Source organism: Limulus polyphemus, unplaced genomic scaffold (assembly GCF_000517525.1).
Source record: "Limulus polyphemus unplaced genomic scaffold, Limulus_polyphemus-2.1.2 Scaffold5159, whole genome shotgun sequence".
Classification (NCBI taxonomy): domain Eukaryota; kingdom Metazoa; phylum Arthropoda; class Merostomata; order Xiphosura; family Limulidae; genus Limulus; species Limulus polyphemus.
The window spans coordinates 61,030-72,716 of record NW_013670769.1 but is presented as its reverse complement, the minus strand read 5'-3'; the positions used below and the strand labels follow the sequence as shown (position 1 = coordinate 72,716).

The 11,687-nt window shown below is 33.3% G+C and overlaps 1 protein-coding gene across 1 annotated transcript in view; it reads left to right on the top strand.

Moving 5' to 3' along the window:
• The first annotated feature begins 1,142 nt into the window (after window positions 1-1,142).
• The window catches only part of LOC106472207 (COP9 signalosome complex subunit 3-like), a 35,400-nt gene continuing 24,855 nt past the window's right edge, over window positions 1,143-11,687 (top strand). The window contains exons 1-5 of the mRNA XM_013932834.2: window positions 1,143-1,218; window positions 7,541-7,670; window positions 8,200-8,312; window positions 8,659-8,708; window positions 9,329-9,421. Of these exons, the coding sequence (XP_013788288.2) occupies window positions 1,143-1,218; window positions 7,541-7,670; window positions 8,200-8,312; window positions 8,659-8,708; window positions 9,329-9,421 (462 nt within the window). The remainder of the gene's footprint in view (window positions 1,219-7,540; window positions 7,671-8,199; window positions 8,313-8,658; window positions 8,709-9,328; window positions 9,422-11,687) is intronic.

Sequence of the window (11,687 nt, the reverse complement as noted above, 5' to 3'; positions counted from 1 at the left end):
CTAGTTTTATTTAAGAAAGGACTTGTGTCGCTAAAGTTTCGTCGGAACAAATTTACGGAAAATCAATTAACAAACGGAGACGTAACACACACATTGTTCCGTCACGTTGTGACCGTCTTATATATACTAGACTAACGCATATCTAGTAAACGCTAGAGCATTCATGAAAGAACAGGATATTTCTAGAAGTCAATGACGTGTTACCAGCGTCACGTGACCTGCGTTGCCGTAAAATGCGTTTTTGAAAAGAAGGTAAGAAATATTGGAGGGCGAAGAAAGTGTGCTCAGAAAACAAAACAGAAAAAAATAGAAGGAAGAAAACAAGTTTATTAATACGTTTAGAGCAAATACCTTCACTAGATAGTCTTATCATTTGAAAAAATAGTTCCAATTGCTCTAGGAATCATCGCTGTATCTTATGGAACCACAGGCTTATATCATACGTAAATCATCTGATAATGAACGCTTGTTCGAAATGTAGTTAAAACTGTTTTCTTTCAACTGGTGTTTTAACACAACTCGTTTAACTTCAAGGTGGTTTTAAGGTTACACAGACATATCTTATTATTATCTTTGAAACAATAAATATTCTTCGATAGAACAATATTTAGTTTAATTAAAAAGTACGTCAAAAACTATGAGCCAATTAAAATAAAAATCCAGAGGTACAGCTTTTGAGTGGATTGTTTATGTATAAAAAAAATTAATAATAATAAACAATCCACTCAAAGACTCTGGACTCTTGTTTAAAGTGGATTTCCTCTCCTGACAACAAATATAAGCCAATTAGTTGATATTAAACAAGTCAATGGAACATTCAGCTTACGACAGCCTCATTGTTTTACGAAGAATTGAAATCCACACAACGTTGGAAGACTAACACAACAAAATGATATTATTTTCGTATTAAACCTGACGAAGAGCAATTGATTGAAGAGTTGCTTGATAAAATAAAGCTGTTTCTATTTCAACAATGTGTTTTTACAGTGATTTTATTTTAGCTATTTTATGATACTAATTAGTAAGATACGAAAGGAGTAGTGGAGAAAAGTTATTTTTTCTACTTGTATATTATTGCGTGACAATAAAGGGTAAATATTATAATCATAGGTATCGTATATTTAAACATATAATACGGTTAGATGTCGCTCCAAAGTTTAAAAATGGCGACTCCTTTAGAACAGTTTGTAGTAAATGTAAGAAACCTTTCTTCTCAAGGTAAGCATATTTCATCATTAATTCTATTCACATCTTATATATATTTTTCTAGACAAAAAATGTGGGCCTGATTTCACAGTTTTACTTCTCCAATGTAGTAGAAAAGGCATGGTTCAAACATCGTATTCGCGACTGAAACAGTGAAACTGAAATGGTTGTATTAATATTATGGCTTAATTTGTGCTGTGTTTCATAAATTGATCATACATGCGAATTTGTTTCGTTTTCTTCCATACTTGTATGTTAGGTGTTTTTATGTTTTGTGTTATGCTTACAACTACATTTAAATATTTTAGTATATTTATCTTGTTTGTTTTGGCCGTTCCAAAACCCGACTGCCACATCCATTTTAAACTTAGCCCAATCACATTGTTGGTGGTCAGTTCACCCCTTTCGTACAAAGCTACTTTATTTTTGATTTGTTACTTAAGTAAATTTATATTTTTATTTCAGCTGCAAATTATTCTACCCGTGGAAGCCTATGTTTCTAACAAATTTATGTTAGTCTTGTTATTGTTGTATACTCTATAATTAGTTTTAATTGTATTATGTATTCCTTAAACTTAAAGTAGCATAATTATTTTACATTTTTGTTTTGTAACAAACTATGAAGAAGTAGTATGTTAATCACTCTCCTTAGTTTCATTACATATTTAACTTCTGAAAATGTTAAAGCCCAGAGTAAATTTGTAAAATAAAACTTTAAATTACTCTTTAGCATTGTTAGAAAAGAAATTACATTTATCCATTAGAATATTTTATTTACAACATTATGTTTACACTGATGTATTTACAGCATTATATTTTAAATTATATTTTGTTATATTCCCCAGTTTAGATAATACATTCATTTCGGATAACCATATCAAAATATATGTTAGCATTTTATAAATAGTTCCAATATCAGTTTTTTTCTAGATTCTTGTTTCTGTGTAACATGTTCTACTCATGTTTCTGCATTACATTATTGTCAAGTCACATGTTCTTAAAGTCTTAAAGCACAAGGCCTAAATCCTACTCTGGAGTTATATTTCTGTTTTTTTATCACTGTTGTGAGTATAGGAGGTTTTCTGTCAGATATTAGTCCATCATACTTTGCCCAACTTCTGTCTTTGTTCAGTTCCTGATGGGCAAGCTTTCTCACTTTATAATGGATACTCTCCCAGGTGGTGTATGACCCAATTTAGTGTCTCAGACACTTTTTCCACATCTCGATTTGTCTGCCTGCCTTTTGCTTCTTTTGGTTTGTCCACAATAATCAAACATTAGGTTCTCACCCCTTCCCTTTGAATTGGCTATGGCCCAATCTTTTTCATTGGATTCAGTGGGGTTTTACTCTGGGGTCATATTCTTGAGACTTTTTGTTCCACTAATCTATTGAAATTTGATCTCTTTTGCCCCTTCCAATGTGGCTTCCTTTGTTGTGACCTCCCTTCTCGTTCTGGAGTTGTCTTGTTTAGGGTAGCTGGTTCAGTTCTTCATTTAAACTTAACTTGGTATTTCATTTACTTGTGGGTCTCTCTCACTTTATTTGTGTGGCAGATTTAGTCTATTTCTTTGTCTTTGTGACATGGAGTTTTTCATACCAGGGTTCTTATGTCTCCCCTCATTTTCTGCATGAAATTTTTTGAGGATGTTTTTCTTGAGTCCCCCATTCCTCTTGAATGTGTTCCTACATGTCCCAATCAGTGGTTTTTGGCCTGTTAATATAGGTATCTCCAGATATATATATATATATATTTCACCTCTTGCAGTCGTGGTGACTCATGCAATCCCACACAACCCTGGACATTTCTCCCCCCCCCCAATTTTTACCCAGACTTGTATCTGTTTGGAGCCCTCCAAAGCTTGTAATTCAGTCTACTTACACATGTGGGTTTCCAGGCTCATGTTGGCTTTATGCTTGATGAACAATCAATACTATGGCCATGCCTTTCCACTGCATCTGTTCTGGTGTGGTGCAGTTTTGGACACTTGATCCATTTCTGGCATCTGTCTCTATGTCTTCAAGCTTGTGGATAATCTGCAGGCTTGTCATTACCTTCTATCTTATCTGTCTGGTTTTCTTATCATGATCTATTCACGTACTTCCTCTATTATTTCTTCCTTACCCCCAACAGAAGAGTACTCTCTTCCAGGACTTCTGTTTTTCTGGCTCTGGACTTTCTTTTTTCGGGGGCCCATGACCACCACATTCAGTTGTTGATCTCTCAGGTATTTAATTGTCAGGCCATGGTGGCAGATTGACTATCTCATCTAGACCTGGACCCTTCCTCATGAGTGATTTTTCCATTTTTTGGTTTTTCAGTGGATTTGCTCCCATTATGGGCATCTTCCCATCACTGCCTTTCCACTTCCCTTCCACTCCTCTCTTCCATCATTTGGTATCCAATCCCAGACTCTACAGCTCTGGTTGAGGATGTTCTCTATCTGGTGTGGTTCAACTTCCTTTTATATGCTGTGGACATATTTCTTCCCCTTTTCTCTTTTGGGAACTGTCTTTCAATTGTACCTTGGCTTCCTCATGCATTATTTACCACAGAGACAAATTCATCTTCTTCCCTGAATGCCACAGAGTTTGAGGGGCTTGGGAGAGTGTTTGGATGTTTTTTTCTACTTGTTCTCTTTCCTGCATAGTCATTCTGACACAGCTAGTGTTATCTCATTCATACTTCTGCTTTTTTGAACCTTTGCCAGTGTCTTTTCTTGCTGTGGGATCCCCCATCTTCTAGTCACTTATCTCCTTCCACTTTGCCCAATTGGGTTGTGTGCTCCTTCTGTATAATTTTTTTTCTATGGGTGATGACCCATTTCTTCTTTCCATGTATCCTTCAATCATACTTGTCATCTCATGGCTTCTCTTTCCTGTAGCCATTGACATCCCCTGTATGTAATCTTGCAGGTGGGGAAGTGGATAACCCCAACACATTAGTGTCCCATTACTTATGCTACAGGAAGTTTTGACCTACTCTGGCTTTTGTTTCCCTCCAGTTGCTATTCTCCACTCTTCCCTGTGGCTCTGTTGGTGAGTTTATTTTTCTCCTTTCTCTTTCAGGTCTCACAACTACCTTGTTCTAACTGTACAAATATATCTGGAGTGTTGCCTAACAAGGAATAGTTATCCAGAATCTGAAATCGAGAAAATACATAAAGTGTTAATTCCATGCATTCCTACCCAGTGGTCACTGTTGAGATGGGATTTTCTGTGAGACTGCTTCAAAAATTTCAATATATATTATGTCGTCCATGCCATTCTGCACTTGGGATACAAAACCAACAGCACACATGGCTTGCACCTGCTGTCTTTAGTAGGTGTAACTCATTTTACAGCATGGAACCTAATTTCAACTTACTGCTCCTGATGACAATGGTCCACACTCCTCTCTGGTGTTCTCACCCATGTAAACTCCCTTCCCTATATGTATTCTAGTGGGGAAGTTGATATGGATAGTTCCTCATTGGGTGGTGAAATCCCACTGAAATAAGAACGAATATGTGCACGCCTTATTTAGGAGAAAATGCTGGGTTGTTAACTGGTAGTGTAGTTCAGGGCACTCCATTACATTATGAACCAAGCTATTCCCTGTGATTAGATTCAGCCACATGGGTCTTGGGCTCACTTTGGGACACACGTTTGGGATGCTATTCCCAGTATCTGATTTGGCCTAACTTACCATCTTAGCCACAGTATATACTCATGCTGAACTGTCTGCCTGAGAGATAATGGATGGTTGAACAAATTGCCATTTTGCCTACCTTAGTGGCACGTTATCACCCAGTAACAGATTCTTTTGAAAATATCTTTTGCTGTATCACTTCTACTGGACAAAGAGTATTTTTTGCTTGAGATAGTTGTGATCTCCCACTGAATGCTGCTTCACTAGGCTATCCTTCTGCTTTGTAGATGTCACATTCCACAAGCTTAACTTTTCTGACACTGCTTCCAGAAAGGAGCTCACCTTTGTAATTTCTTTGCACCAGCCCCTTATCATTATCAATGTTGAATTCTAGATCTTTGTGGTGCAGAGAAGTGAGTTAACATTTTTCTTACCTGAAAATGTACTTGAAATAGATACTCCCCTCCCACCCCACTTTAAAAATGAGAATATGTTCATGTGCTAGTGCTCATGCAGATTATCATGCATGCAAGTTGTGTTGTCCTTCTGTTGGTGGAAGTCTATAGTCTAGTGATGGTTACATGATAAACTGGTGCAATATGTATTGAAACATGTGTAGGGGTGAGAGCTTTGTCCAAGGGTTGTGCAGGGAATTACATGGTGATGCATGTGAAGTAATAGCTCTGTGGTGCAGATAAGGAAAATGTTAGCTTTACGGGTGCATGAGATAACCTAATTAAAAGAACTGAGGGATAGTTGGGTAATAGAAAGCAGAAGGTTATTATAAATGAAATGAAATCACAGTGGATTAATGTTACAAGCGGTGTACCTCAGGGTTATGTGATAGATCCTTTGGTGTTTTCACTTTCATTAGTAACGTCAATAGAAAATAAACAGTAAATTGGTTAAATTCTCTGATATAAAATGAATAGATATTTCAAATTGTAATAAAAATGCTGAAGTTTTACATAGAAATTTGGATTGTTTGGTGACTAGGGCTAATATTTTGGAATATGTCTTTGAATAAGTATATGCCTATGCATATTTATCATCATAACGTTAATTACTCCTATAGCTCTGCAGGTGAAGTTGAATAGAAAAATGATCTGAGTATAGCTACTACAAAGTCTGTAAAGCTAGAAGGATGGCAAACAGGATTTTAGGTTGTATACATAGAAACACTGAGTACAAGTCACAGAGCATGTTATCTTTTCACTCTGTAAAATGCAAGTTTGATTTTTGTTCATTTGGAACATTATGTTCAATTACGGTCATCTTATTTAAGAAAGGATGACGAGTTCTCTCCAGAACACAGAGAAGAGCTACAAGAATGATTCTAGGTTTGAAAGGGCTATCATATGGGCTGGATTGAAATCTTTTGATGTGTTTTTTATTGGAGGGGAGAAAGGGCATGATTGAGGTTTAATATTTTTAAGAGACTTAGAATATATAAATCCAGATTGTATTTTGAAGAAAAAGTTTTTATATTCATTTAGACTCCTTTTATACTTCAATGTTCTGGCTTCTACCACACCTGAAAGCTAATTATTCTATTAGGAAAGTAAGACTGCCTTAACTGGAGTCATGTCTGAATTTTTCCACACATTAAACTTCTCTAATTTACAACTGCGTAAATACAAAATATGGAATCTATATGCCACATACACACCTGGTGTAGAGTATGTTTATTAGTTCATTTTGTTTTGAATGATTATATTTAGAGTACTATTTTACCAATAGAATATGAATGCCTTCTCACATTATTATGAAATGCTAATATATGGGAAAGCTGTTGTATGTCCATTACAAACCCATACATTATGATTCAACAGCATAACAAAATGCAATTTATACAAATAACTATTAAAACTATAGATAACTTCCTTGACCAAATCCTACTGTGGAAAGTATCACCTAGGTTTGAATTAGAACACAACCTTGACCAGATTTACCATGTTCCAAACAAGAACTTTAAAAAATCTTTAAAAAAAAATTCATGAGGTAGTTGTATCATACGTTACTTTGTATATGTGGATCTACCTTATAGCTACAGAAAGCATGTGGATTGTGAGAACAGTCTTAGCATTTTCAATGAGCTTTGAAACAGTTAACTTTTGCTGTTGAAGTCATGTTCATGCCTCTGTTGTTTATTTTATGCTTATATTGCTTTCAGTTTACATTTTAACCTCATTAACATTCATTCACTTTATCTAAATACAGTCCATTCGGTTATTTTAACTTTAACCCATAACAACACAGTAGTCCTCATTAAACAGTCAAATTGTTTCTTTCACCCTTCTGCATCTTAATAAATTGTCTATTTTTGTTTGATGCTATACTGTATCAGATCTCTTTTATTCCATCTTTGATAAATTATTACTCTTGTCCTTCCATGTACTAAATCTGTGAGTCTCTCATTGAGGGGATCAGGTAACTGCAGGAGTAAATATTACTACTACAGTGTATCTGTTGCTTACTGAAATACCTGTAATTGTTTACAGTAAGTGTAGTATTTTAGTATTGCTGATGTTATTATAAGATACTTGTCAGTAAAATTTAGACCATTGTTTTAAATAGTTTTTTTAATTAGTAGGTGCTTTCATCTGAACATGTATTGCACACTGAGTTTTTGTATGATTTCATATTTTTGTGTGATGTATAAATTTAATTCAAGACCATGGTATGTTTTATTTTTCTATAACTAGGAAACTTTGAGCAGCTGTGTGATTTCATCAGTAAAAGTACAGATGTACTGTTAAAAAATGGTGCTCATTTGGATGATGTATTAGCCACTCTCGACCTACAAGAACATTCTTTGGGAATACTTGCTATTTTGTAAGTTAATGTAATATGAATACCAGTAAAGAGTTTCTGTCTGTAATATTCATTTTGTATAAACATAACTTTAGTACATAACAAGTATAATGAATAAAACAAAATGTAAGTCATTATAAGACGTGTCTAGTAAGAAGATAAAAATTATATGTCTTAATACTACATTTTGGTATTGTATAAATAATCTCAGCTTCTTCTAAAGAGAATTTTTTAAAAAGTAAATTCTCATTCCAGTTCAAACTATTAATAATCTGCTTTCTTCTAAATTCAGCTTCCTCTCATTTCTGAGTTCATTTTTTCCAAAAAAAAATATATACATATGTGTCTTTTTTATCTTTTAAAAAAATTAAATGTGCTTAATTCTATTAAGTATATTGTCTTTGATTAATTGTTAATAAAGTTGAATAAATATTTCACACTTTAGTTAGATTTTTTAATATTACCTGTATTCAGTAATGTTGAGTAGGCACTTTAAGGCAATGTTAACTTTTATGGCATCTTCGTATGATTCCTTTTTTTGTATTTGTAGATGTGTGAAGCTTAACCTTCCAACCATCCCCGAGTTTGAAGTTTTGTTTGCTCAGGTACAAGAGTTCTTGACTAGTTGCCATGGTGAACAAGTGCGTTATGCCCCCAATACTTGTAAGTATACATTGTATTATGTCTAGATATAAACAAAGTAAGATATGCGAAGTCCATCTATTTATTATTCTAACTATTACAAGTAGATCAACATGAACGTAAATATGAGTGACCTTTTAGGTTTTAATTTTGTTTTAAAGTAGTATTGATGGAAATATTTTTGGTACTTTTGTAAACAATATTGCAGGATGAGTATAGCGGTTAAAAAAATTGATTAAATGTTTTAGTAAGACATGGTAAAGGAAAAACACATGTTCATAAGCACCAGATCATTACAGTGAAACAAACTTCTCGTGTCTTGATGTTGTATTTCTGTTTTATCACAAGTTTTTTTTTAATCTTATAGTTGCTGATTTGTGCCACCTGTTTACTCAGAGTTTAGTTGAAAGACAACAAGTGAGTTACATCTTTAGTTCTAAGGAAAGGATGTTTTCATATACCTTTTTATTTTTAATGGACCTATATTTATGCTTAAACTCATTTACAATTACATACAAAATATATTTTGAAACCTCAGGAAGTAGTATTTCACATGGATCAGATCAGTCCCTTTTAGACTAGTGTTGACTGCTATTTGTCATATTGAACCAGTCTGTTTTCCCCTTCACAGTCAGCTTGTGTCACAGAGTAGCATTTTACTTATACATGCTGAATAAAACTATAATGTATGTTATTCTTAGGTAACCTTACACACTTTATTTATAGTTACAGTAAATCAAACATTTGTGTGAAAAGCAAACTTGTAGAATGTTAATATGTTGACATGCATGATAAAGTCTCACATACGTGATGTGGTTATTCTAGTAATATTTAATTTATTAATTATTTTTTAATAATATTTAATATTTAATCCATAATATATGTAATATTTTACATGATGACCTTGTCTCTTTTCTTACAGTGGCTTATGCTAAACAAATATGGTAAATTATTTTTCTAAAATTGATGATTTGTTCTATAAACTAATTGATTCATTATGGAGAACTTAAATTTATTGCTTAACTCTAATTGTCTAGCCCATGAGAGGTATTGATTTACTATGTCGTGCAATCAGTAAAATCCAGCTGTTTCCATCTCAGTTGACATCAATACATGCAGATTTATGCCAGGTAAGGTTAATCATGTTTCATTTCAAAATATGATTGCTCTTCAGGCCATTTATTTTATTTTATTTTCAATCTGTCAATGTAAAGTAATTTGGAAGGTGAAATAACATTAGGACTGTAGCTTTCTCATGTTTGTTTTTTTCTTGTGACATAAACTAACTTGTAAGATGCTGGATAATGTTTAAAGAAACATCAACACTTTGATAATAGTCTTTTTCACAAACGACTAAGAGCTATTGTTACTATTAGACTTAATTAATTCTCTCACTATGGGCTCGGTCCAACTGACCGACCTTGTAACCATTTTGTGCTTGTTATAGTTTTCATACTGTTACTTTTAATACAGTATCTGTATCTTCACAAAATTTTGCAGATTATCAGTAAACATTACAAGGCTTTAGCACACAATATATCAGATTTTTTTTATTAAGTCTAAGATTTTTAAAGTAATGAGTTGCTCATACATTTTTTTTCATTTTGAATATCCAACATGCAAAGTAATTTTGATTTTAAAATTAAAAATACTTTTATGCATTAGAAAATTGTCAAATTTCACATGCAAAATCTTTATAATCTCCTACTAACCTCTAGGTAATTATGAAACGTTTTTTTAGAAAAATTGTAATATTTTATCAGTTAGTTTCACTATTGTGTTTCTGTATGGGTTTTGTCGGCTTGACTGACCTCATAACCGACATAAAAATTAGGAAATAAATATAAATTACACTTTTTTTCATGCTAGAATGATTACAAATTATAAGAAGAAACCACAAATGTTTAATCTAAATAGCTTAAATCTCATAACATTATACATCTATATATATTTATTATTTTTATTTTATTGACCTTTTAGCCGTGTCTAACTAATATTACAGAAGCTGCAATGATGCGGTGCATGTGCACTCATGTTACCGTATTCAATAGTATAAAACTGGCCTTAAATTATTGCAAATGGTCTGTCAACCTTTCATCTCTATACAATCTACACATCCTTCAGTAGGTCTGTGATATTTCCTGATTGGCTTAAGGACATGCCAATCAGTGATTGCCTTACCGGTCTACGTTGATCTGACTCATTTCATAAGCTGTACTATTTCCTATATATCATTTTCCAGATGGTTCTGCTATGATTAGTGTCTGGCGAAAAGCTTCAGCAGATATTTCCTTTGCAACATCTCAAACAACAATTGGTCCAGTTATCAAAGCTATTTTAAAGTTTTGAACAACTCGACTTTCAAGGTCTACGTATCTACATGTGCCGATGTTTCCGTTTATCAATGTTGTATTTTAAGATCTGTGCAAGAACTCAGCTAACATATGTTTCCACATATAAAAGCTATCTTCAAGTTTTGTACACCAAAAAAACTTTTAATGTATAATACTAAAATTTGAATTATGATCTACAATGTGATACCAAACTAAATGGCATACATTCATAAAATAGCAGATCAATAAAATTTTGAATCTAAGTCTACAAATGTGATGACATGTCCTTTGACCCCTGACCATAGGAAGACCCGTAGCGAGTGGGTTAAAAGTGATTGGTGTACTGGCATTAAATACAAATGTGTATGTTGATGGTTGTATTTAATTTAGTATGAATGATAACAAAATTGGCCAGCAAAAAGTATTCTGACTGGATTCTAATATGTTTATTAAAATGGGTTTCTTTCATTTATGTAAAACTGGGGCCTTTGATTCAGTTTTTCATTCAGAGTAAACTCAGATATGGTTTGTTTTTAATTTTATAGACAAAATTATATATTATAAATAGATGTTGATTATTAACTATCATTGGCACATTAATTCCAACAAGTGGATATTTATATTTATGTGTAATGTAATATTTGAGATTCAGATGGCCATCCAAATATTCATGACGATCAAGTGTTTGTAGTCATTCTTTTGACTTTGTATTTTCTATTAGTTGGTTAAACTGTGTTACTAATCCTTTGAATGCTATCATTGGATTTATCGAACTTGAAATTTATAGCCGTTTGGTGCGGCAAGTGGACTTACCCCACAGTGTTACAAAAACTTTTCCTCATGGTATGACAATCGGGAATTTCCCGCCTTAGTACCACGTGTGTGTGTGCATCGCAGAGCAAAAGCACAACTAGTGGATTTTGATATTGAAAAAGTACTGAAAAAGGTTAAATTCTAAATTTCATTTTTTTAGTGGATAACTGACACTTTTTGAGAACCCACATGAAATGTAATTACCCACTCAATTCCCGAATTGAATATGGAAGCTGGCTAGAAAAACAGA